The sequence below is a fragment of the Talpa europaea genome, assembly GCF_964194135.1.
Source record: "Talpa europaea genome assembly, chromosome: 13".
Classification (NCBI taxonomy): Eukaryota; Metazoa; Chordata; class Mammalia; order Eulipotyphla; family Talpidae; genus Talpa; species Talpa europaea.
The window spans coordinates 42,458,876-42,486,023 of NC_140080.1; the positions used below are offsets into that span (position 1 = coordinate 42,458,876).

The following is a 27,148-nucleotide window of genomic DNA, read 5'->3' on the forward strand; positions in this document are numbered from 1 at the left end:
AGAATGCTGCCTGCACCTCATTTCTGACCACCAGGCAATTCTTATAGCTCCTTCATGCTCCCCATTCTGGGGGCTTCCCCATCCCTGCCAGAAGGTGCCCTTTCTATGAACCACAGCCTCCTAGACTCACCCCCATTCTAGTACTTTTGTCACTCCAATGGTTCACAGATTTACCAGGTGCTCCCTATATGTCAGGCAACATGCCAAGTGTCCTTGGAGTTTTCTCATTCAGTTCTCAACACTGTATAGAGGTAGATATGATTCACCCAAAACCCAGAGAAGTTGTCACTTTCCCAAGATCATACAGCTGGTGAGGGTAATCTACCTCTTGAGTTGTTCTGATTCACTGACTTCAGATGTTTGAAAAATAAATGATTCAATGAATGAGTGTCCCAAAACTCTGCAGGCAGGAAAGCATTCTGTCCTGGGAAAAGGGTGTTTGGAGGGCTAACATTTTCTGAATGTTGTTGATGTACCAACCACCTCCCAGGTCCTCATGTAATCCTCTCACCTGGGAGGCTGGCTCTGCTCATTAACCCATTTTGCAAATGTGGAATCTAGGTTTCAGAGAGGTTTTATCACTTGCTCAACCCAGATGACGGAGGGGATTGAAGCCCACAGCCTGGCCTCACAGCCTGTCTGATGACCACCACACTGCACAGGGGCCCTGGGTCCTTCCCAGCAGCACCAGGAGATGTGGGATGGAAATGCTGGTGCTCAGTGGGGTGACCCCTGGCTGGGGAAGCCTCAATGCGACTGCCAGGAAGGTGACAAACAGGGATCCTGGATTGACATTCACTTCTCCCTCTATCAGAGAAACTTTGCAAGTCAGCCCAGGGGTTTGGAAATCCTGAGGTACCTGTGTGGGCCATGTCACTGAGGGCCTAATCCTCACCTCCCTTTCTGGCTCCTGGCGCCTGCCACATGCAGACCCAGTGGCAGAGACCCTGAGCCCCCATCCTGCTCACTGGCTCCAGTGCAGTTCTGCCCCAGGATCATAGAGTGGAACCCAAATCAGGAGCCAGGGGCTCATCCTCGGGACAGCATTTCTGCTGCTCCTGCTTCAACCAGAAGGTTTGGTAGCCTCTGCTTCGGGGATTGAAGCCTACAGGAGGTCTAGTGTTTGGTTCATGGCACTACTGGTATTTGTTCCATCTGCTTTTCTACCCCTGCCATGCAGACCAAGCCCACCCTCCAGCAGGGCCTCCAGAGCCTCGTGGTATGTCCCCACCATCCTTGCTCCCCACTTGCCCCACTGCGACCCTGAAGTCTGTGCTCTCAGCTCCTGAACTCACCATGCCCTTCTTTCTTGCTTCTCTGTTGCTCCTGCCTGTGGGTCATGCTCACCTGCTGACTTGGCCCGTCTTGTGTTCTTCCTGACCCCTGAGTTTGCTTGTCGGCACTAGCACCGCTATGAGAGGGGTGTGGACTCAACGTCACCTTGACCCCTCCACACTCCAGCTTCGCCCCTCCGCACCTGGCGGGGCCTGCGTCTCTCCCAGGCTTCTTCGTAGCCTCTACACTTGGCTCCTGCCTGGCAGGTGCAGGCTCAGCCACAGGACTCCCAGAAACCACTCCATTCTGCAAATGCTCACATGTCAGGCCCTGTCCTACACCTAGGAAGGTGCAGATGTGGGGCTCTCCCCTGCCTGCTGGGCTCCCCTATCTACCAGTATCTAAGCAGCTACCCAAAACTGTGCCTTTAATAATCTCACTAAAGCAGTGGAGCCCAGAGTCACCCTTTTCCCCATGCCCTCCCTGTGACAGTCTCTGGACTAAACTCTGCACAGATCATCTCATTAGATCCTCATGACCACTTTGGGGGGAACTATAATTATCCCATGTTACAGGCATGGAAAGGTAGACTCAGAGACGCTAAGTGACCTGGCCAAGGTCACAGAGCCTATATGTGGCACAAATGGATTTGAACCCAGGAACTCAACCACAGAGAGCTCTCAACAATAGCTAGGGAGGTCAGAAAGATCAAATGTCCGTCTAGGCTCTGGGGCTAGATAGAACAGGGATGGCCTGCCCCCCTCCTAGCTATGCGACCACAGCCAAGCCCAGCCTGTCCATGCCTCAGTTTCTTCTGTCAAACTAGGTGGGGGAGCATTGACTCTGATCCAGTGATGCAGGTGAGGTGCACTCAACAGATACTGAACATTTCTCTGTGTTTGGCCCTAGGCACAGAGTGGGGAACAGGGCAGCCTGATCCCTCCCCTCTGGGGTGCATAGCCTGGTGGTGGAGCCAAGAGAGGAACCGTGACTCAGAAGAGTTGTAGGATGGCTGGAGCACTGAAGAGGAGACAAGGAAGAATTGGCCTGGGCTGAGAATGAGTTGGGGGAGGTGGAAGAAGCAGGGAAGGTTTCAGGAAAGAGAGACAGCATGGAGTTATCTCTGGAGGGCACAGAACATCTGGAGACTGAGGGGTCAGATAAGCATGAGGGCCCACCAGACACAAACAGAGCACTGGGAAGAGAAGTCACTTCCAGTAGAGTGATCAGGAAGGCTTCTAGGAGGTGGTGATTTCGTGCAAGGCTGGAGGTTTGAGCAAGACTCTGCCCTCCAGCTTAGAGGGTGTTCTAGCAGGTGAGGAAGCCCCCACAAAGGTCCGGCTTCCACACAGCCAAAGAAATAGTCAGAGCAATAAAAAGGCCACCTACTGAATGGGAGAACCTATTGAATATTTGCAAATCATCTATCCGATGATTTGACAAAGAGCTAACATCCAGAGCATGTAAAGAATGCATATGTGATGGCAAAAAGAACAGACTCATTTAAATGGACAAAGGGCCTGAAGATATGTTTTTCCAAAGAACAGGAGGACCCCTCAGGTTCAGGAAAGGCTGCTCCACATCACTCATCCTCAGGGAAATAGAAACCCAAACCACACTGATCTACGCCCTCACGCCTGTCGGGACGACTTTATCAAAAGGACAAGAGATAACACTTGTTGGCTAGAATGTGGAGAGAAGTGAGCCCTGGCACTGCTGGAAGCTGGGGAAGCTCATGGCCCACCGGGGGCAGACAGGCATGGGGGGAGATATGGGAGAGGCCTCGCACCACACTGGAGTCTGCGCTTGGTTTTGGCCATAAGGAACCACTGGAGGTGTCTGAGCAACGGAAAGCCCAGCTCATAGCCTTGAACTCGATAGCAAAGAAGAGAAACTTTCAGCATGGAAACGTCCATTTTGTCTCTTCAGAAGGGGAACCAGGGCTTTGAGAATTCTGAGAATCCAGAAGCTTTGCTACTTCCCCGTGTTTGTAACTTCTCTAGTTCCTTGCAGTGATTACCCTCGAAACCCAAAGCCAGAAAGAGAGGATAGAACTGTCCCAAGTCGGTTGGAAGATGGAGCAGAGTCCTGGGGGTAGGGGTGAGGGTTCAGAGGGAGACAGGCTGATTCTGTAGTGTCCCCAAGTCCCTGCTGGATCCTGAGATCCCTGTCCAGGATCCCTCACCAGATCTGCAGACAGCCATGAAAGATCGTTTTCTGAACCGAGGGAGTTTGTCATAGCCCAGGGAAGCCCCTGAACCATTTAAAGGAGGATCCTACCAAAGACTTCTGGGGGCCACCTCCTGAATGACCAGCTAGTACCCTGACCCCAGGCCCCAGCCTGCTGCCCTTTGAATCCAGGAACTAGCCTTGGAGACACCCTGAGGAAGGCAGGAGTGGGGACCCCAGACTGGCAGACCAGATCCTCCTGCGTGTGCCTGGGCCGCTGCATGGTGCTGAGCCTCCATTTCCTCATCTGCAGCTGGTCCGCTGTTGGCTCATTTCACAGGTTTACTGTGAGATCCCATGGGAGCATTGACAGGCACACACTAAATGTGAGGCTTGGGCAGAGCAGGGTAGCCCAGGGACCCCTGTTTCCCAACGGGTGGGACCCCTGCCCCAGAAGTGGGCCAGAGTCAGTCTGCGGGGACCGAGTTGAGTCCTGGGAAAGTGCCCACCCGGACAAGGCTTCTCAGCCCTCCGGTCGCTCAGGGAGAACGTCTGTCTTGAAGTCCTTTTTACCTCTCTTGTGTGACTCTTCTCAAGACAGAAAAGGCTCCAGACTCCTTCCAGGGGCCCAGAGCACCTAGCTAGCCTAAAATAACGTTGTTTTCACAGCCTTCATGTTTCATTTCCTCAGCCTCCTGAGAGAATGATGATCTTGTATATTTGAAAGGGAACTTTTAGCCTCCAGTAACATTTTACATGTTTACTCGCTGTAGACAGCATCTCTGTTAGGTATTTATCCTGGGGAGACAGATATTTGCGTAAGTGTGCAAAGTTAAGTATACTCTCTGAACAATGGTCTTTCTTCTAATGAATGAAATATCCATCAATAAGGGACTGATTAAATATTCAAAGGCACAGGCATGCTTTTAGATTATACAGCTCTTAAAATAAATGAATTTAGAGTTATATGTACTGCTAACCTGTGAGTATGTCCATGATGTATTGTTAAGGGAAAAACAAGTTGTTAAATGGCAGTGGTAATTTCATTTATAATTGTATTTAAACAGATAAGTACAGAGGCAAAAGACAAATATTAATATGCATGTGAAAGAGAAAAAACCTAGAAGAACGTAAGTAAAATATTCACAGTAAGAGGCAGAATTTCCATAAAATAAATCTCTGCACACATTGCTGCTGAATAAAGAAGTTAAGCATTTGAAATGTCTAAGGAATCTAAAATACCAAAGACAGGAAAAGAAATATTATGTATATTAGCAATGGATATGTATTTTTCAATGCAAATATATGTCGTGGAAATCCTTTGAAAAAAGTCATTTTTAACTGCTACAAAGTTGGACAATAAACTAAAATCAATATCCTTTTAGAGATTGTGTCCTAATTCAAAGAAGAGGTGGAAGGGGGCTGGGAGGCACCTCAGGGGCTGGAGGTCAGGTCCCAGGAGTCTTGGGGTCCTTTCAGTGCTCGGCTCTCCCCTCTTTTTCCAGGAACAAAGACCTGCCTCTGCTTAGGGTGGTGGAAGAATTGTGTGGTCCAAGTGGCTCATCTGTCTGGGGGGAAAATCCCAGCTCACCGGTTCCTTGGGGCTGGCCTGAGTGGCAGGTCGGGGGCAGCAGTCCGAGAAGCTGACCCGTGGCTCCCCACCCCTAAGCCCCACACCCCTCTGCACAGGGGCCCATGCGGCCCCAGCCCCACCAACGCCTTCTTACTGTTGGTTTTTTTCCCTTGCTCTCAGCAAGAGGCTCTTTATTTCTGGTCTTTCCTCTCCCCAGCACCTCTTATTCTTTCTCTTAAGGACACACTATCTCTAAAAGGATCTTGATTTTAGTTTATTGTCCAACTTCATAGCAGTTAAAAATTACTTTTTTCCAAGTATTTCTGCAATATATGTTTGAATTAAAAAATAATATATATATATATATATATATATATATATATATATATATATATATATATCTCCATTGTGAAAACATACCAGAGGGGGCAGGGGGCAGGGCGGGCACCAGGCTCCCTATAGCCACCCAGTCACTGTCAATCAGAGGTCGCCAGTTTTATCATCCCTTGTCTCTTCTTTGCATCATTAGCTCCACTTACTGCTGGGGAAATTGAAGCCTGGTGTGGAGTAATTCACCCAAGGCCGATAAGGAGCAGCTCTGAAGGGCAGGGCAGCCAAGGTCTCCTGACCAACGAGCTCTCCCAAGAGGAAGGAAAATCCCCATCTGGAATGTGGACTTAATTCTCTTAATAAAGGGGCAGATTCCATATTGGCTTATTCATCTCCTACACAGCCAGGTCACGGGTTCTGGGTGTTCTCCAGAGCCAGGAATCTCTGGCAGGTGGATGATGGGTGGCCAGGCCTGCAGCGGGGTTTACCCGCGTGATTCAGCTGTCCCTGAGTTGGTGGTTGGGCCTGTGAGTCACAGCGGCCCCATGTCTCCATTTCTCTCCCCACTGGCAGGCAGCCCAAGCCCCTGGAAGCAGTCCGCGGAAGCCTGTAGCTCCAAAATAAGAAACAAGCTGAGATGCCCCTTCTCCAGCTCAGAGACCAAGGGATGGCCAAGGTCACACAGTGAGAAATGACAGATCTCAGGCTGCTACCTGGTTCCACCTCGAATGACCCACTCAAAAGTGACCACGGTGGGAGACCAAGGAGCCTCACCTGGGTCTAGGTCCTTGCATTTAGCTCATTCCCTGCCCCTGGCATTTCTGTTGCCCCCACCTTGTGCTGCTGTCAGGGTCTCAGGCCTGGGCTGGGCAGTAGAGACCACGGCTAATACTGAGCTGGCCAGCTGGCACAGGATGCCCAGCTCATATCAGTCCCACACCACTGAGGAGTCTGGGTCTGCATCCCCTGCCCAGCCAGGCTCGTGTCTGCCCTCCGAGTTACAGCCTGATGACCCATGTCCTCCCCTGGTCTATTCCTGGGCATACATCCCCACCTCTTTCCCTTTTCTTCTGTCTCCTTCACCCTCTCTGCTCACTTCTTCCTGCTCTCTGACCCTTGTGGGTGCCCCGCTGCCCTGTTCATACCTCGGACCGCACCACCACTCACCAGGGCTTGAAATCAGGCTTTAGCGATGCCTCTCACTGGCCACATCAGCCTCACCTCACTCTATACCCGTGGGCGGAGGGAAGGGGAGAGGAGCAGGTGTCTCAGCTTAGCTGCCAAAGCCAAAGCACATGGTGGTGCAAGGCGGGGACCTAGGAGGGGCTCAGCAACTTGGGCCTGTGACGTGCCCACTGACCCAGGGTCATGCACTCAGAGCTGGGCAAACGGTCTCATTTCACACAGCTACTAGTGAGCAGTATGCAGGTGTGTGCTTTGGGGGAGGTAGAAACCCCATTTTAGAAATGGAAATGAGTGGCCAATGTGGTGACCAAGAGAGTCCCATCTACCCACTGCACTCCTGCCCCCCTGCAAGCACAGAGACCCACACCTGGAGGCACCATGCCATCTGTGAGTGAGAAGCACCAAGTTTAATATTAAAATCTTTCCCTTAAAAAAAAGTACACAGATAAGAAAACATGACGGCATACAAAATAGTACTTCTGTTGTATAATGTGAGTTAATGTGAGTCCTAAAATACTTGTAAACCTAGGTGATTACATCTTTGGTACCGTAGTGAGAACCCACTGCCCTCCTCCAGGCTTCAGGGGCACCACGCAGCACAAGAGGCAGGTGCCCAGAGGGGCTGGCCTTCCCTCACCCGCTTTCCTGCCTCCCTGGCTGGCAAGCTTGGTCATACCCTCACTTCCCACTCCAATGCCCCCGGCGCTAGATTGTGAGTGGCAGAGACCACAGGGAGGAGGCCAGATGCCTCAGGGATGGGGCAGCTGGTAGGTGGGAAGGCAACCCCCCAGATAGCTGCCTTTGGCACCCCTGTCTCGGGTTCCCACCCAAATCTTCTTGTCTCCTCCAGGAACCCTCAGGGGGCTGCACCGTCCATCACATCTGTGGCACAGACCTGGACAGCAGGTGCTGGTGTGCCAGGCTGCACTGCGAGATCTCAAAGAGGCCCAGAATAGCTCCGGAGGTCACTGTGGGTGCTAAAAGGGGTCTGGTTCTCTTCCAATGTCCCCAGACCAGCTATTGGGGCCTTCCAGGACATGACACTGGCTGTCACTTCAAGTCAAAGTCTGGGAAGCTTGTCTTTTGGAACTTGCCAGAGGCCTGGGGAAGGGGCACAGTTCTTGAATGTCTTCAGTGGCCTGGAATCTCCCCAGGGCTGGAGGTGAGCTCCCCAGCTGACCTTCAGAATGGAGGTTTGGGGTGTTGGGCTTTGCTTCATCTGAGCAAGTATACAACCCTGGAATATTCTAGAATGTGAGTGCTGGCAGGGCACCAAAAGTCAATGAGTCCAACCTGCTTATTTTTCAAAGGGAAAACAGACCCAGAGAGGGTGAGGGATTCCTCCAAGGCCTCTTAGCAAGTCCAATGCACGTGTGATCCTCAAGAGTGAATGCCTCTCAAAGCATGTCAACACAGTGTCAGGTGTGGGTCTGTCTGGCCCTGGAGACCCTGGTGGCTGGAGTAAGACTGGCAGTGATGAGGAAAAAGACCCCAGGACTCATGGGGCCAGGAAGACACAGACAAAGGCACTTTCTATGGTGGGGTGTGCCCTGAGTGCCTGGAACAGGGCTGCAGGCCAGGTGTCCTGTCCTTGGCTTGCCCCCAGCAAAAGTGAGCATGATGGCCCCGGACCCGCTCGGGCCTGGGGTTGCAGACTGGCATCCGACAGAAGTGGCTTCTGGAAGAGGCAACACTGTCCAAGGTCAAGCTCAGCCAGGAGTCAGGGAGGCCATGGCCTCTTTCCCAGCTCCTGGGTAGATAAAAGTGCGAGAGAGAACTGTAGCCCTTCGAGGGGTAGTTGGCTGAGCAGAAAAAGTTAATTTACCATCTCCCAAACCTCCAGAATCTCCCAGGATTCCAACCTGTCAGCCAGGGAGAGAATTGCAACTTTCCCATCTTACAGATGGGGAAACAGAGTCCCCTGGCTCAGTCATCTGGCCTTCTCAGAGGCTCAGGGCTGTTCAGGGCCCCTGAAGTTCTTGCCTCCTAAGGCAGCCCCAGGAGGCAGGGCGTGACATGCAAGAGGCACAAGCTTTCCGAGGGAATAGGTGGATGGAAGCCACTTGGAGGCTGGGCCGGATCAAGCCAAGAGGCGCTGGGTGCTGGGACGCAGAGGGGCACTTTGGGAGGGCAACCTGGGTGCCAGCCCCCCTACAGGAAGCTGTCCTCCGCCTCAGCTCGAGGCTCAGGGCCTTTTGGATCCGGCTGCCACTCCTGCTCCGGCTCAGGCTCCCCTGGGGGCTGGGGCTCTGGCTCTGCTTCCTCTTGCAATTCCAGGGGGCCATCACAGGAGATGGTGGAGGAGGTGTTGACTTCATTCAGGGTGGAGCTAGAAGGAGAGGCAAGGGCATGAGGGGATGGGAGCGGGTTGCAGTACAACAATAACAGTATTGAGGAGCCTTCTGTGTCCAGCCCTGCAACATGCACCTGACACACACCTCACCTCATTTAGTCCTGGTGAAGACTAAGCAAGGCAGGCGCTGTGCCAAAGTGCACTCAGAAGGGGCAGTCATTGCCCGCATCACACAGCAAGCAAGTGAAGGAGCTGCAGCTTTAGAGCAGATCAAGCTGGCCGGGTCCCCCACCACCAGCAGCTCTAGCCCCAGCTCTTGAAAAGTATTTTTATCCTGAAGGTTCATTTAATCCCACAACTTCCAAATAGAAGTGCTCTTACTATTTTCATTTCAGAAATGAGGAAACTGAGGTACAGAGAGGAGAAGCAGCTGGTCTGAGAGGACAAAACAGGGTGAGGATTTATTCTCCCCACCCTCACCCCAGCTCCCAGCTCCCAGCTATTGGGACTCTGAGCTTAATTCCTCAGCAGGATGGCTACCTGGAGCCTTGGAACATTCACTTCTAAAACAGGCGGGAAGGCCCTCTATGTCATACGGGTGTTCCCTTGTACACATGGGGAAATGGAGGCACATGAAGAGGATGCCTGGCAGGTCTCACAGCAGCCACTGGCAGGGCTGGAGTCAACCTAGCTGGCTACTCTGCACTTCCCCATAGGGTGGATCTTGTTTCAGAGAAGGGCCTGGCCTCATGGGGAACCCTTCTCTCCTGCTGAGGGGAGACCCTGTCTACATAGTCAGTCCAGGCAGTAGCAGGGCCTTCTCCAAAGCCCATCCCACTGTCACATCACCACATCCCTGGCCAAAAGGAAAGCAAGGATCCCCTTTCAGCCTCAATTCTGGTTTGCACTCCTGCCTCCTACAATGCCAGGCTCCCTGGGGCTAGGGCCTGATGCTAAGGGACAGACCACAGACCTGGAACTGGCAATAACCCCAGAGTAAGACATGGGGTGCTGGGGGTACTAATTAGGTTTCTTCTCCTTAGGGCTAGGACAAGGCCTAGTGAGAAGAGAGAGGAGATGGCCCATGGGGGGCCTTTTAAAGGAAACTGCTACCTTGCCAATATGTTCCAACCAATTCTCAAGTGAATTCCAATCCTCTCTTCTACTCCACTGGCAGGTCCAGGCAGGTCCAGGCAGGTATAGGCAGCTTACTTCTGAAGATGCACACGCACACGCACACGCACACACACAAATGCGCACACATGCACACACTGTTGCACTGGGTCCTGGGCCAGAGTGCCTACCTGGCAAGGCTAGGGGAACCCTCCAGTGGTCCCTCGTCAGTCGCTTCGGGTTTGGGGTCAGGCAGGGGGATGATGTAGTCGTTGTCCCCCTCGTTGGGCTGCACAGCAGTGTAGAGGACGGAACTGGTGTCCAGGGGGGACCGGAGGCCATGGAAGCCGGGCAAGCGAGCTTGGGATCGAAGGACAGCTGGGTGGTCACTCCTCAGAAACTCCTCATCCACTTGCTGGTACTTCTGCTCCACACAGTGGGGGGAACCCAAGAAACAGGGATGGTCAGGCCAGAAAGTCTTTAGCAGTTCTCTGGCAGATTCTGGCCAGATCTGCCCTCCCTGCTGTAAGGAAGGTGGCTGGAGCCCAGAGAAGGGGAGAAGCGCCCAAAGTCCCACAGCTGAGCTGCCCCCACCTGGCATCTCATGAGACGAGGTGAGTTGGGGCCACCCAGGAAGGTCCCATAGTGAACCAGCACCCTAGGCCCTAACACTCCCCAACCTCAGAGCACACAGGTGCAGGTTCTCATGCTGCCTCGGCCTCCTTCAGTGGGGCTCACTTTCCTAGTGTTTTCAGTGGTGACTAAGCTACTCCATCTCCCCAACCAAAAGTGGGAGGGAGCGGGGTTAAGAATGCACTGGAGAAAAGGGCTGTGTGATGCCAAAGGAGACGGGCATCTCCCTCACAACAGCTCCCACTTTGGACACCGAGGGTTGTCAGGCCCTGCTGGCTCCACCTGTCTTGTAAGAGCCTCTTCAGACTTTGAAGAGAGACCCAAGGTTTGGCTCAGGTGCAAAGATATGAGGGGCTCCCTCCCCCCAGTCTAAATCAACTTCTACCCAGGACTTCAGGGCAAAATAGCCTGTGCAGCTGAAATAAATTCGGCCTCCAGCCCATTGTTACTAGTGCCAGCAAGGAAACTGAGGTCCCGGAAGGGTAAATGGTGGTCCCCCACATACCATCCTGTCACACAGCCTGGTATCTAGTGTCTGCCTTCTGGAGCAGAACTCCTTTACCCTCTACCCCCACTCCTGCCCCTGACTCAACTTACCTTCTTGTAACCCTCGCCCAGCAGTCTCTCTAGCAGCAGCACCAGCTGGGAGAAGGGGGGCCGAATCTCAAACTTCTCTTCCCAGCACTTCTGCATGATCTCGTAGCTGGGGACAGAGGCACAGGGGTTGGGAGTGGGGAACTGGAGGCTGCAACTTCCAGAACAAAGCGAGCATTGAAAAGGGTAGGGTGGGGAGTAGAGGGGTGCTGTTTCTTTCCCTTGACAGTGCCTGGTGCCCTTCTCAACCTGGGGCTCCATGCTAACCACACCTTGGTGAGCCCCTGACAAGGTCTGACCAGCAGGCATATCCAGCCCTTCAGTGACTGGTACTGATGGACACGTGACCTCTCCGAGCACTTGCAGGCCAGTTCTGAGCTTGGACTGGAACTGCAGCGAGCAGCTGGGGTGCCCACAGCTCTCATCTTCCTGACACCCAGATCCAGCTATGCTTAGTCTTTTCTAGATCTCTGAGCCAATCACTCTATCTTTGGCTCAGGCCAGTAGAAATCCTCCCAAGCCACGAGGTTCCACTCACATCTCATCAGAGGCGTGGGCCGGCTGGGCCATGCGGTAGCCCCGCTTGATGGCGTTGTAGAACTGCTCATTCATGGGAAGCTCCGGGTAAGGGGTGCCACCTGGTGGGGAGCAGAGACAAAAGGGACACAGTTTCAGGGGTGCTGGCAAAGTGGCAGCGACCCTCTCTGCGGAACCGGGAGAGGTGCACCAGTCTAGAATGGGTGAGGGTGGCCCTGGCACTGGGACGCTGGGGGTTCCTTCCTCGGTGCTGAACAGAAACCGCAACCCTCCCAGAATTAGAGAGCAGGGACACCAGAACCAAACAGGTTTTTTGATGTTACTATGCGAACCCCTCAATATTCAGATGGGGATGTTAGGAGACACAGAGAGGGCAGGAACCTTGCCAAAGTCACACAGCAAGAGCTGCACTTAGCAGCAGAGCTGGCACTTGAGCCTGGGCCGTGTCCCAGAGCCTGTTCCACAGGCCCACCAGGCTGCAAGTGCGCAGGCAGGGCATGGTGCCACTGCGTGCCGGGGAGGGAGATGTACCCAGCGTGAAGATCTCCCAGAGCAGGATTCCAAAGGACCACACATCGCTCAGGGTGGTGTAGAGGCTGTTGAAGATGCTCTCAGGGGCCATCCACTTTAGAGGCAGGAAGGTCTGCAAGAGGGCAGGGCCGGGCAGGGGCTGAGTGCACCTGGGCTGGCAATTCCCACCTCAGCGTCTTCTCTCTCCCCATCCCTCCACCTCACACCCACTCCACAGCAGCCCCTGTCCGTGGGGAAAGGCACCAGGGTTGAGGCCCCTCCACGGACAGGCCACCCCCCCTTGCCTCAATAGAGGCCCCTGGCATGTTGGTAGAGGGGTCATGCCAGAGACATGCCAACGGGTCAGGCAGCTCTCATCTCAGCTGCCCAATGTCCCTCCAGTTCTGGGGTTCAATGGCCTCATGTGTGAAAGTGGGGCTATGAGCGAGAGGCAGATGGTCCTGTTTTAACGTATCTGTCTTACTGCCTGCGCCCCAACAGCACTAAAACACCTTTGATCTGCCCCCCTCCCACCTTTCCGGGGTTTCCTTAGAGCCATGACCAGAAAGTCTAAACCCCACAAGCCTCAGCATCTCCCCCTCTCACCCCAGGCGTAGCTGGTGACTCCCCTTCCTGCTCCCACACAGATGGCTAGGCAGCAGAGCCTGGCACCCTTGGGAGCCCCATCCTGGTCTTCGGAGAACCACTACCAAGCTGACCCAGAGGGACTCCACGGCTGGGGTCGGGAAGACACTCACACTGCCTTTGGAGATATAATTTGAGTCCCGCATGATGTCACGAGCCAGGCCGAAGTCACAGATCTTGACCAGCTTGCCCTCACAGATGAGCACGTTCCTGGCTGCCAGATCTCTGTGGACACACTGGGTGGGGGGATGGGAGGGTGGGGGCTGAGGCCTTGGTGACACTTGAGGGGAGGGACCCTCTGTGTCAAGAGCCCAGGAGAAAGTGCATCGTGGGCATGGGGGTAAAATGGGGGGGACACATTCATGGTCTCCCCACCAGAGGGGACCTTGCACTGTATGAGGACACCCAACCCGACTGGGTGACCCATGTACCCATCCCCCCATTCTGCAACCACACATACGTTCTTGGAGGCCAGGAACTCCATGCCATTGGCCACTTGGTAGCTGAAGCCCACCAGATCCGTGTAGCTAAGCACCGGGGACTCGTTGATGAGAGTCGCCCGACAGGTCCTCTCAGGAGCTAGGGGACAGAGAGCACAAGGTCTCCCCGCAGCCACAGAACCCTTGCCCTTCGGCCCACAGAGGCTGAGTGTCCCAGACAGGTGGCTACTGACCCTGTAAGTCTCTCCCACAAGGAAAACAACTTCTAAATAGATAACTTAAACCTCTTCTACCTCCTCATTGGCCAGAAAAACTACTGGCATTAGCTCTGGGCCACCTCTGCTTGGCTGGCTTGCCTAGTTCCTGAGGACACTAGACTGGCCTGGGGCCTGGTCTGCACAGAGCACTCTCCCCAAGGCCCCAGGAGGCCAGGTACCCCCACCCCAGTTCTCCTCCCTGTGGGCCATGTGCGTCCCTCTGGACCCAGAAACTGGATCATCCTGGGGTTCCACCCTGAGGCTTGAGCAGGTGGTTAACCTCAGGTTTTGCATTTATGAGGCAGGCACATGGCCACCTTAATTCCAGAGTTGTTGCCAAGCTGAGCATGTGAACAGGTTTGGAAAAACTGCAATGCTGCCCAGCTGTGAGGATGCTGTGGGCACCCACCAGAGGGGACGTAGTTGTCGTAAGGGGCCATGTAGTTGGAGGACTCTATGTCTGCATATTTGATGTCTCCTTTCATGTCCAGCATGGGCACGTAGTCCACCGACTCGTCCTTGCTCATGTCCATGTAGCCACCATCGCTCTCCCCAGGCAGGGACATGTGGCTGGGGTGAGAGAAGCATCATGCAAGGAGAGGCCACAGCCATTCCCTTCCCTTCCTTTGGACCCTCTGCTCACCTTTGGGGCCCACAGGCTCTGCACCCATGTATTTCTCCTCTCACTCACTCACCCTCCTCTAAACTTTCACAATGTGGGTAACCAAGAAGCAAGCGCTTTCAGCCAGCCTCTTGGGCCCTGAGCTGGGTGCTGAGGCTGCCAACAGGACCTAAGACCTAGTGTGTGGTCTCAGACAGGTCATGTCCAGGGCTATTACAGCACCCACAAGGTGGGTGTGTCCTGTGTGTGTGTCCACAGCACCATCCAGTCACCACCTGTGAGCGCCCAGCCACCACCCAGGGTGGATCATGTGTCTCCTTAATGCCTCTGTCTGCAGCACCAGCTCCCCTGGGTGCTGTGGGACTACAGACAGGAATGTCTCTAGTGGTAGAAAAAAGACTGGAAGGAAATTGATCAGTGTGTTGAGGGGAAGTTACTCTTATGTCAGCAATAAACACGTATTGCTTTTGTAATCAGCAAAAGAATGACAAAAAGTTATTTTTGGTAAAGAAGAGAGAAACCAATGTGCAGACAGAGCGGGCACTTCAGGGAGGACTCAGGGATGCAGCGCAGTGATGATAGTCAGGCTGGGACTGGAGCACCCAGTGGCAAGGGAGGTGAAAATAGGGGCACAGGGTTGGTGTCAGGGGAAAGGAGGTGCGTCTGCTGAGCACTCAGCACAGGGCCTGGACACTACAGTCAGTAGGTGGTGCCTGAAGCCACCACCATCTTCATCTTCACCGCTAAGCCCTGCACTGGAGTGACTTATGAAAGGGCCCTGGGCCCAGCTTCATCCTGGACAAGGGGGGAGTGAGCAGGCTTTCCTCAGGACTCCCCAAAGGTCAGGTCCCCTCTGCCTCCCTTTGGGCTCCCAGACAGGTGCTACCTGGGCAGGGGGAGCCCAACGGGCAGGGCGTTGCTGTAGAGCTCGGCGCTGGGTGGGCGGCGCTTGTCGGAGCAGAGCTGCAGGAAGGTGTGCTTGTTGCGGTGCAGGTAGTCCACCAGGTCGCCGTAGCGGCAGTACTCAGTGATGATGTAGATGGGCCCTGCGGAGGGAGGGACAGGCTCAGGGACAGGAGGCCGCAGCCTCCCCACCAGGGTGAAGAACAAGCTGCTTGTGGGAGAGGCAGCTGGGGAGATGGTCGAGAGGCCAGCGCTGGCTCATTGGACTCCCTGCCTGCCTCTGTGACCACGAGCAGCCCTTACTCCCCCATCTGTTCTGTGGAGCTAATGAGACACTTAGGGTGTTGGTGTGTTAGTGAGATGATGCCTGTTCAGGTGGGGTCCACGCACAGAGCTACCTGTTATGGACAGTTTTCAAACTAAAGCTTATTTTGGCCAGTATATAAAGTGAAAAGAACAACTGTTAAATACATTCATGTAAAGAGAAATGAAAGCTCTAGAAGGTCAGTTGGGAAGTTGACTCTATTGATGGAAACAATCATTTTGAAATGGTTGATCTCTGTAAACATAAATTGGCTCATGCATGCACATACTTCTGTATTTGGTTTTGCTTGCACAATGCCGAGGAAAACCCTAACTCTCACAATAAGCAGCTGCAAATGGTGGCTTTTCTTTTCTTTCCTTTTTTTTTTTTTTTTTAACAGCCTAACTTAACAATCAGAGCTTCAAATAAACACTCTGGCCTGGAGAGGCTTTGTCTATGCTGGGAACGCAGGACTGGAGGCAGCTCGCAGTGAGAGTGCGGGTGGTCTCCAGTGTGGGCGTGTGACTCATCTCCGTGTCGTTGAGCTGTTACTTATTAGTGTCTAAAATCTAGTATGGAAACAAAAAATGCCACAGGACCCCTTGATTTGGAAACCACTGGGACTGGTGTCCTGCAGAGTCCTTCGGCCTTGAAGGTGCTATGGTTTTGTGAGTTTGTAAACCCTGTGCCCTCTGGGTCCGAAGAGTCCTGTTGTTGTGGACGAGGAGGGTGAGAACGCTGCAAGGACGAGGGTGAGGAGGGGGCAGTGGGGGCGAGGAGGGGCAGGTCTTGCACTGGCATCCCCCGGATCCCCCAAGGCAGAGGGTTTGTTACCTCCTTTGGTGCAGGCCCCCAGCAAGTTGACCACATTCAGGTGGGGCCCCAGGTGACTCATGATCTTCAGCTCCGACATGAGGGCTTGCTTCTCACTGCTGCGGGCTGTGGCTGCGGGACAGAGGACACTCAGGCCTCGCCCACCCACCAGAGCCATTTCTGACTCTTTTGTCCCACCTGGGCTGAAAGACAGGTGGCCTAGGGAGATGAGGACCGACACACCCAGGGCGGGGAGAGAGGACTGACAGAAAGAAGATAGAGGGCAAGGAGGCTTCCAGAGGAGGGAACCCTAAGGAAGTCTCTCTCCCTACACAGAATCGGGGTGGTGCCAGCTGCAGTAAGACCACCCTTCTCGTACCCAGCAAACCAGAATCAGACTTGCTCAAACCAGAATCAAGGTGCTTCCGTGTGGGGAAGGGAAAGAAGAGGGGGTGCTGGAGGCAAGGGAGGGTTGAGCTCCCGCACTCACATTTTAGCATCTTGACGGCCACTTTCATGGTGGCCTGGGAGTGGCTCAGGCCGTGCGCCGTGGCCTCCACCACCTGCCCAAAAGCTCCAGAGCCCAGGGTGCGTCCTGAGGAGAGAGATTCTCTCAGCTCCTGGTCTATCATGAAGCTGCCACCCCACCCCATTGAGGTCAACCTAGACATCCTTCAAGCCCCCCAGGGGCCCCTAAAATCGCAGTGCTTCAGTATTTCCTGCTACCTCATTTAAGTCCTGCCTACCTTCTGGCCCACCTGAGTCTCCAGAAAGCTTCCTCCCTCCCCAGAGGGGTGCCTAATACCTCTGCACCCATCATTCCCTCCGGCCCAATGCTCAGCCTGCCTATGATTTTTATTATTTCCTTTCTCACCATGAAGCGGGCATCTCACACAGTCACAGATCACAGGACTTCATTGCTCGATCCCTGAGGACCATCTGGTCCCCATGGCACAGAGGACAAGATTGAGGGACAGAGAAGCCCTAGACCTCAAACCCAGTCATGGCAAAACTGGGGTCAGAGCTCACATAGTCTTCCCTCCCACCTCGAGTCCCTGATTGGCACCAGAGGCCTCCCGGACTGACCTAGCACAAGCTGGTCCCGTGGCAGCTCCCAGGTGGAGTCGTAAGGCAGTTGCATGGGATCCACGTAGATGTATTCATGGCCGTCAGAGCTCACAGATTCGATCACCTTCCATCGGATCTCATAGCGTGGCTTCTGCAGGATGGAGGCCAGGGAAGTTTGCTCAGAGGGGACTGGACCTTGAAGCTCTCTAGGTCCCGCCCCTTATGGAGCAGGAGACTCCAAGGCCCAGAGGAGGGCAAGGGCATGCCGAAGCCACACAGCAAATGGTGGATGGAGCCAAGGTCTTCATGGGTTTAGTGGGAACTGGTGCCAAGTGGGCAGCGGAGGGTGGAGCGGAGCGGGTGGCTGGGGAGCCGTGACAGCAGAGGGCCCGGCTCATCAGAACCTCATTACCAGGTTCTCTCAGTACCTTAACGGCTGCTCAGATGGGAGCTGACAGCAAGACAGCTTCAGAAATTGACTGGGGTGGGGGGGTTCTGCAATGTGGATAGCACCCCCCCCACCCCTGCTTGTTCAGAAACAGTGGAAAGTCAGAAAGACAAAAAGAGGTAACCTTATAGTGTGGAAATCATAGGATGTGGGGATCGCAGAGTTGGAATCTTAGAATGATAAAATAGGGGGGTGCTACCGTCCATATCAATAATCTTAAAATATTGGAATCAGAGGTCAAATCTCAGGACAGAATATTGAAATTACAGATGAACAGGATCAGATTGCATTTTGGTGGAATCCTGGGCATCTCTGTGGGTAGGAGGTGAAAGAATCCTGGGAGCCATGGAGTCTACGCGAAGGCCCAGACCCTATGTATGGCACGTGAGGGCTGATGCCGGCACAGGGAGTGGGAGGGACACAGCAGAAGCAGGGAGCCTTGGATGGGGGCCATGTTGGCTCAGGCTATTGACGGGGAGGAAGCTCAGAAACTCAGCTCTCTAGAGCACTGCATGCAGGGCTCTGTGCTGGGGGTGGATATGATCAGATCCTGCAGCTCACAAGGCCAGCAGGGGGGCCCATGCGAAAAACCTGGCGTGCCTGTCTATACTCGTTAGACGGGGGCAGGGCTTACCTTCTGCCAGAGCACAATGAGGATGATGAGGGAGATGATCGTAAGGACCACTAAGGCCAGGATGATTGAGATCACCACCACCTTGAAGGGCAGGACTAGAGGCAGAGACAAGAGATGTCCATAGCAAACAGGGTGCTCAGTAGCTGCCAGCCCCTCACCCCACCTCTGACACCACAAATCCCCTCTGCCCATCCTGCTCAGAAGAGAACCTGTGCTCCTGCTCAGCCTCTCCACAAATACCCCAGGCCCCTAGTAACTACCCCAGATCCCATCAGCCTCCACATCCCTTCAGTACTTGGTGGGGCCAGTGTGGCCTGCCTGCCGTTGCCCCAGCGGGGAGGCAAGTTTGTTCCTTACAGTTGGGCTAAGTTTACCTCTCCTCTGAAACCGGGGCCCTGGTTGGGCTGCCAAAGCCTGGCCAACTAGCTGACGGCCTGAGTTACGGAGCAACCACTTGTAGATTACAGAGAGGAAACTGTTGCCTTCCCTGTTTTACCCCCAGTGTCCAAGTGGAGCTGGGGCAGTGAGGGTGGTTATAAAGTGCATCCTCCAGGGAACTGGCGCAGTCAAGGAAGCTCAGCACTGCACCCCCTAACCCCACACCACCTCCACACCTAAGGTCTCAGCCTCTCTGTTGCATACCTTCCCATTCTTTTGCTCTTCTTTTGCATCCACACTGGCCAGACCCCCATCTCCCCTGCCCTGCTTCACGTGGGCCCCTCATCTGTCCCCCACCTGCCCTTCTCTGTTCTCCAGAGAGCCCTGCTCCTCCTCCTTGGGGCCTCAGACCAACACCTCTCTCCTCCTCCCTCTCCCCACCAGGTCACACACCCTGGTTCTGGTGAGTAGTGTCTTCATCTTTTAGGGGAAAAGAGAAGCCCTCACCTAACCACCTGGTCTCAGGGCTCAGGGATGTGAAGGCACTGGTGCAAGTGAGGGAGAGCTAAGGTATTACACCCACAACCAACCCTGCCATGGGGTAGGCGAGGCAGGTCTTTGTGCGGAGTCACCTTCGTGTACAAGGCCATGGACCTGTCCTATCTCGGTTCCAGGTGGAATTCTTTTCATTTCTCTAAAGTTACTTTGCCTCTGAGTTTTTGCACAGGCCATTCCCTCTGAATGGGAACACCATTCTTTATTAGATAAACTCCTAATTACCCTCAAGGTTTTGATCTAAAAAAGGGTAAAAGTATCTTTTTCCAGGATACTTCCTGAATCCCCAGCTGGGCATGACATTCCTTCCCTGCTAGGCTTCTTCTCCAAAGGGCTGATCCCACAGTGGGGTTGCCTTGTTCCTTATCTACCTCTTCTCAGGGCTGAGTCTATAGCTTCTATACCTTCAGGGAGAAGTTGGGATCCCATAATTAATTGATAAATGAGGAAAGTGATGAATAAATGAGAGAAGCATCATGTGTAGGCCTGGGTTAGCAGGCAGCAAAAGCATCTAGACACTGGTGGAGACAGCTCACATGGACAAGAATTATGCATTTGTGTGTGTGTGTGTGTGTGTGCCAGCTATCACCTGTATAGCAGGTGTGTGTACACAAGGTATGTTTGCAAGCTGTCACAGAAAGGCTACTCCATGTTTACAGATCTTTAGTATACCAGTTTGCACACATGCCTAGAAATTGTAGATATGTTGTTTGCACACTTGAAAGGGGATTGTGCACTGTGTGTACATATATACAGACACACTCAAACACATATGGGTTGATACACATGTTTGGGGATTGGACATGCTCATGCACGTGGTTGACAAACATAGCTTGTTCATGATACAGACATAAACTCTAGTTTTCTGCTTGTATCTGGGCACTAGGCACTCTTTATTACAAGGTTTACAAATCAACACTCAAGGTTTGCCCCTGTGTCCAAGGATCTGGCATGTTCAGGGACATGGCTTAGCACACTCAGTGTGCAAGCACTACACACAGATGAGTGACAGCATGGTTGATGGACATATGTTCATGGATGGACATGCATGTGCCGAGATTGTGTTGTGAGTGCCCAGGAACATACTCTGGCAGGTTTCAATGCTCCCGAGTGCCCACAGACACACTAACTCTGGCCCCCTGTGGATGTGTGGGTACACCCAAGTATGGCTGGCTTCAGGTGGGGGGCCGAGGGGTCTTCAGGGGCCGCTGAGCCTGCAAGACTCACCGTGTGGCACCACGGTGACCTCCTGCATGTCCTGGCCCAGCAGGTTGCGCAGGGTGCAGCGCACCGACAGCGGCTGATCCACGCGGGGCAAGTGCAGGATGCTCACCACCTCGAACTCCTGTTCCTCCGCCCAGTAAGTCACGTTAGTCTCCAGCTGGCTCTCCACCTCGGAACTGTTATCCAGAGGTGTGGGCGGCAGCTCGCGTGGGCACCTGCCGGGAGAGCCAGCCGATTCAGCTTCCGGGCCCTTCCTTCTGCAGGCAGGGAAACTGAGACCTACATCTGGCACACCCACCCCAAGGTGGTAGAGGCTGGGAGTCTAGTCCCAGTGACTTCCCACTGCCTGGCCCTGTTTCTGCCTGAGATCCCTCCCCTGACCAGTAGGCGGCGCTCCCACTCCAGAACTAGAGAACCTTGGATGGCAAAACCCACTCCCATTATTTGACTCTGAGTCAAGGTAAGAAAAGGGACACTGTCAAAGTAGAAAACAAATCTCCAAGAAAACAAATCTAGGAAATGGCCCTAGCCTGGAGCGATGTACCTAGAGGAAGGAGCTGGACAAATGACCTGCACTGGCTCCTTCCAGCCAGCTCTGGGAGACTGAGCCCTCCTCTGCTCACCTTTTGAGGTCGCTGCAGGTAGACCACGTCAGGTGTGGCTGGGGCATGCCGCGGCCTCGGCAGCGCACGGTCTGCTCCCCACTGGCAGGGTGGCTCTCGCTCAGCTCCAGCACTCGGGCTGGCACTACAAGGAGAGGGCAAAAGGCAAAGGGCAAAGGTCCAGAGGTCAGCCATTAGTCAGTGAGAGAAGCCCTCAAGGAGGACCTGGCCCAGAGCCTCCCTCCTTGGCTGAGGGGTGCAGGGGAATGGCAGACTGTAGGTGAACATTAAGTACTAGGAATCATGTGTGAAATTGACAGATCCCCCTTCTGGGCTCTTCAAAGGGAAAGGCTCAGGGGGGTGCTCGCCTTTACCACTTCTCTGAGACTTGCTAATCTTCCCTTTTAACAGAGGGAGCCAGCTCAGGATCAGAGTCCGGGAAGGCTAGAGCAGGGAGCTAGAATTGAAGAGCATTGTTCTGTCTCCTCCGAGTTTATTTTAGGGTTTGCTGTATATTTATGACATGTGATACTGATTTTCCATCTACAATTGAGAGGTTTACATTCTCTTTCAAAATAAACTTATTTTTAGAAAGTCAATTGACAAAACATTAAGTTATTATCATGTCACTCCTCTGCTCACTGCCCTTCAGTGCCTCTTCGTTTTAGTCATACTGAAAGCCAAAGTCCACACAAAGGCCCTGGGGACCCCACCTCCTGCCCTCCCCAGTTCCCCACCTTACTCAGTGTCACACAGCCTTGCTGTATTGCTCTTCCATTTGCACAGCCCGTTGTGCCCTTGCTCCAAATAGCCTGACTAATGTCCTCACCCCATCAAGTCTTCCCGCAAATGTCATCTCCAAGAGGCCACCCCAATGGCGCCATTTAAAATTGCAACCCTTTGCCTTCCTGCCCCCAAAATCTCAATCCTCTCTACTCAGAAAATAACAGCACTTATTATCTTCTAACCCTCTACGCAGTTTTCTGGGGTTTTTAGCCCCAATATTGCTGTCTTTTGCTTGGGCACAAGCTGCAGGGCCTCAAGAGCCTCCAGCAGACCGGCATCTTATAGCTGTGCCACAGATGTCTGCCAATGAGCACTAACATAGAGGTGGTAAGTGAGGGGGAGATCATGGTGCTGGTATGGGAAAGTCTGAGGCTTGGGGAGACATCAGTCTAACCCAATGGCTTCCTTGTACAGCTGGGGAAACTGAGGCCCTGGGAGGGGCCCAGTTCACAATGGTCCACTCTATCTCCCCAGCAAGCTGTGCCATGGACATTGTCAGACACAGCCCAGAGCCCAGCCTCCTACAGATGGGTGAACAAGGAGAAGGGAGAGATGGCGGGCCAGGGGCAGAGAAGTGGGGCTTCTCACCGTTGACCTGCAGATGGAAGGAGAGCTGGGCCTCGGCGTCCTCGTGGAAGGCCCTCATGGTGTAGCGGCCAGCCTCGGCCACCTTCACCCGCACCAGTGTCAGTTCTGACACATACCTGGGGAACAAGACAGGCCAAGAGGCCCAGCTGTCAGAGCTGGGAGGACTCTTGCAGACCTCCCACCCTTCTGGACAGACAGAAAAAAACCAGGCCCAGAGAGAGTAGGGGGCTTGCCAAGGTCACACAGCTGTCTGTCCCTGAGCCAGGACTCCCACCTGGGCTTGTGAACCCCACCCAGAGGAAGCTCCACTGAGACAAAAGGGAGGGTTGGTCTCCCTCCTCATCTCATTCCCTTCAGAAAGGCTTGGTGCTGCTTTATCCTAACACACCACACTCAGGTCAGCCTACCCGTCTTCAGCCTCGGGGCTACCTGCCATCCATGCGTCGGTGACAGTAGCCTGCTTGGCATCCTTCCCCATTATTGGGCCCCCTTCTGGAGCCACCCGTGCCAAGGATAACTAAAGACCTGGGGGATTATTCAACCAGTGTCTATGTGTCCCAACAGAAAGGAAACTCTAGGATGAATGGAAATCAGTTCTGATCTCTGCAGCATCCCAGCGCCTGGCAGAGCCCCTGGCATGCCGTAGGCACTCAGGAAAGGCAGGGTTGTGGAGTGACTAAAGGCTGTGAGTGACTAAAGGCGGCTGTGAGAGGGCACGGGCTCACCGGGTCTCAGATATGTTGCGTGTGGACAGGGCGATCTCACCGGCGCTGGAGTCACCCAGGGTGCGGTTGTCCTTAAACCACATGACAGTGGGCGGCGGGTAGGACTCGAACACCACCTGCAAAGTCCGGCTGCGGTGCAGCTCCGCGAACTGTACAGCGTCCAGCTCCCCTAGCAGCCGCACGTAGCCGCTCTCTGCAAGGTGTGGCTGTCAGGGGTGGGGCCAGGGCTGACCAGCCACCCATGGGACAGCGCCTTGGGGGAGGGGCTGGAGGCGGGGCATAGCGGAAAGCCTAAGGAGTCCAGTCTTCTGGGGCGGGGTTTCAGGCCTTAGGGACAGACCTGGGGGCGGAGTTGCCGCAGCTGGGGTGAAGTTGGCACAGGAACTGAAGCAGGGGCTGAATTTAGTGTTGATATTGGTTTGGGGGCCGGGTTTGAGGTTGGGACTGAAGTTGTAGCTCTCGCAGGGTGTGTTCTGGCTCGGGATTGTGGCGGAAGAGAGTGGCCGTGTGGTCGAATGTGGGATAGAGATGCTTGGGCCCAGAAAGTTAGTTGGAATTAGAAATTCCAACTGGGATTCTGGCCCAGTGGGAGGTTGAGGTTGGGATTCAGGTTGGATTGAAGGCTAATACTTTGGTTTCGGTTTCTCCTGGAAATAGGGTTTTGGTTGGGACTAAAGCAACGGCTGGACACGTGACGGACAATGCCCAGAGGCTGTGACAGGGTCCAGTTCAGCTTGAGGGTTGGGCTGAGCCCAAGATACGCACCAACCACAGTGATATTGATATCCTTTTCATCCCGATGGTCATTCACACTCTCAGAGACATTGCAAGTGTAGGTCCCTGAGTCGTCCAGCTCGGCATTGGGGATGTGCAGTATGGAGCGGATGTGAGCAGGCATGTTGATGAGGAAGTCTGTCACCGGCTCCACTACCCGCCCACTCTGTAGGGACAAGGGGGGCAAGCCCCCCAAATCAAGATGTTAGATAGCAAGTCAAAAATATCTATCCCTGGGGCCTCCCTGGTGACGCAAGGGGTTGAGTCTTAGCACTGTGAAGCTGTCTGCAGCCACTATAGCACCCGTTCGATCCCTGGCTGGCCAGGGAGCTGACCCACATGGCACAGCAGACCTCTCCTGTCTCGCCCACTGCTCCCCTCAGCAGTGTATTTGAGTACATCTGCCTGTTCTGCTTCCCACTCTGTCTCTGGTGAATCATCTCAACCACCCCCCACCTCTGGCCTACACCCCACCTCTTGTATGCATAAATAAATAAATCTTTGAAATAAAAATATCCACCTCTGGTTGGCCCTTCCTCCAAGCCCCAGCCCAGTATCACCTCCTTGCGGGGATATGTCCACTCAAAGTTGACCACGTCGTTCCCAGTCACGATGCACATGATGGTGATATTCTCACCCTGGCGAACCACCGTCTGCACAGCATTTACTGAGACGTTGATGGATGACACTGGTGGAGAGAGATTGGCTGGGGAAGTCATCCCCAGGTGCCAGCACGTCAACTTAGGGATGGGTTGGGAGTCCAGAGAGGGATGTAATGATAGAATGGAAGATTGATTCAACAGAATTTATTAAATTCTTTTTGTATGTCAACCACTATTCTCAGCGCTGGGGCATAGCAAAAAACACATAGACAAAATTCCAACTCTATCCTCATGGAACTGACATTCTAGAAGGATACCAGCCTGGAAATCAAAGAGCTCTCTGGGCATCTAAGTACTAGAGACATTGATCATGCACTACTCTGTGCTAGTCTCTTTTTTCATTTAATCTTCACAACAACCCCATGAGGTAGGCAGGCATTATCACCTCCATTTTACAGAGGGAAAAGCAGGTTCACAGAAATCGTGTGCCCTATGCAATTACGCAGATAGGAAATGGCAGAGCTAGGACTCAAACCCAACCAACTAAAAGGTGCACTTTTCCACCCCCATGAACAGACGAGGTGTGCCACCAATGCATCTGGTGACCTTGGCAAACTCCATCCTCTTTCTGAGTCTCAGTTTCCCCACCTGTAAAATGGGGGAAACGCTGCCTGCCTTCCAATGCTGCAGTGAGAATACAGTGAAAAATGGAATCACACACTTTGTAAACCCGCAAGGACTCTATCTCGGCAAAGGGTCACACTTGCCTCTGCTGAGCAGCAGGCCAGAAAGCGGGCTCACCCAGGAGGCTGTAGATGTAGTAGGTCTCGGAATCCACCTCCTTGTCCCCGATGGTGGTTTTGCAGATGTAAGTCTTGTCCTCAAAGATTCCAGAGAAGCCACGCTGGTGGTCATAGGGGATGGGCAGAGGTACATCCACTTTCTTCTCGTGCAGAGTCACCACCAGTTGTGGGTCTGTCACTCGGCATGGAATGGTGGTGGTCTCTGTTACCTCCGTAAGGAAGATGAATAGTTCCTCAGAATTGACAGGGAGGAAGCTCACATTGGGGTCTGCAAAGAAAGGGGCCAAGAATAAGAGTCAGCAAGCTGGTATTTGGGCTGTTCTCTGCATTGCTGTGTGACCTGGAGCAAGCCTATTGCCTTCTCTGGCCTTCAGTGTGACCACTGCAGAAAAAGGATGCTCCATGAGGCCCCTTCCAGACTTCACATGTGATATTGACAGCATGGGGTTGAGAAAGAAGATTAGCCATAAGTGAAGGGCAGCTGGTAGCTGAACTCAGAGACTGGAGAAGATGGGGTGTGGAGGTCAAAAGGGAGCATATTGGAACAAGCTGAGAATGCGAAATTTGGGGTAGCCAGGAATGGGGTGGGCTGGCAGGGAATAGATGGCTATGCAGACCAAGGGGTAGGAGCAAACACACTCCCGGCCTGAGCCAGCCTGGATTCTGTGACTCGCCCGCATGGCTGGGATGGCTGTAGTTCATGATGTCAGTAAGAGTTCATAGGCCAAGGGCCCTTACCTGGCACAAAGATGTAGAGCCTTTTTCTCTCGCCAGGCTCTAGCCCATGGGAACCTTTGTAGGTACAGAAGTATTCTCCCGTGTCTAGCCCAGTGACATTGGTCAGTGTCAGCCTGCTGGAGAAGCTGCCATCCTGGGTCTTGTCCATTTCCTGCTGGGGCTCCTGGGACATCCGTTCCCACACAACAGGAGCTGAACCCGAGCAGGTCAGAACAAAGTTGCTGGAGACATTGAGGACAAGCTCCGGCCCTGGGGGTGTGATGACCAGGCCTTGGGAGGCCTGTGGTCCCAACAGCAACAGCAGGGGCAGCAACAGCATCAGGCCTTTGAGGGGAGGAAGCATCAGAGGTCAGGCCATGGGAGCCTCAGCTCTGTCCCGGAGCTGGTTCTGGGGGAGTCATCTACGCATAGTCCTTGGAGAACACACCTCTATTCCATGCACTTCGGAAACCAGGGCCCTGAGGACTGCCCACCTGTGCCTGTTCAGCGGGGGCTCTTCTGGCCTCTTGGTCTGTGCTTCAGACCCCCAGCTGCCTCAGAGTATTCAGCTGTGCTAGTTCGGGCTGTGAGCACATTCTCACAAAGGCATCAGGAAATCCTTGGGAAGCAATTCCTAGGCTTCCAGTTCCTGCATTACTTTCCAGGTCACTTTCTAAGCTGCTTCCCTGCAGCTGCCTGAGCTGTCCAGGTTCTACTGAGCCCCAGGTGGGTCTGCTTGGGGGAGCAAGTAAGTCATCTCAGAGGGAAGCAGAGTGGGACCCTGTGGGCTGGAGAGGATGGTGACTGGCAGGAAGGTATCAGGGATTTGTCCAACCCCCCTCCCCATGCTCTTGGGTGTAACACCCATGAGCATAAGCCACGCCCCCAGCCTTGGAGTATTGCACTTCCAGAAAACAAGTTGCCCAGACCAGTGGCTGCTCAGCCAGCCAGCCCATCATCTGGGGGCAGGCCCTTGGCTGGCCCTTGGTGTCCTCGTAGCTGCCCAGCCCCTGGAGAACTGACTGCCCATCACAGGCAGGAGTGAGGA

At 53.8% G+C, this 27,148-nt stretch overlaps 1 protein-coding gene across 2 annotated transcripts; it reads right to left on the reverse strand.

Annotated features, from left to right (window-relative positions):
* Positions 1-8,683: 8,683 nt before the first annotated feature.
* On the reverse strand, positions 8,684-26,293 carry PDGFRB (platelet derived growth factor receptor beta; the record flags this gene model as incomplete). Of its 2 annotated transcripts, XM_084252135.1 has the most annotated exons (21): positions 8,684-8,861; positions 10,130-10,362; positions 11,169-11,274; positions 11,704-11,803; positions 12,234-12,345; positions 12,971-13,093; positions 13,318-13,436; positions 13,964-14,124; positions 15,063-15,222; positions 16,218-16,328; positions 16,687-16,791; positions 17,283-17,415; positions 18,347-18,441; positions 20,507-20,718; positions 21,127-21,250; positions 22,480-22,595; positions 23,205-23,397; positions 23,970-24,144; positions 24,539-24,666; positions 25,382-25,651; positions 26,122-26,293. In XM_084252135.1, the coding sequence occupies 21 exons, from the start codon at positions 26,291-26,293 to the stop codon at positions 8,684-8,686; spliced, it is 3,126 nt and encodes a 1,041-aa protein (XP_084108261.1). The 2 variants fall into 2 exon arrangements, with proteins under 2 accessions (XP_084108261.1, XP_084108262.1); XM_084252136.1 differs by lacking the exon at positions 26,122-26,293 and having other exon boundaries at positions 25,342-25,495.
* Between the last annotated feature and the right edge of the window lie 855 nt (positions 26,294-27,148).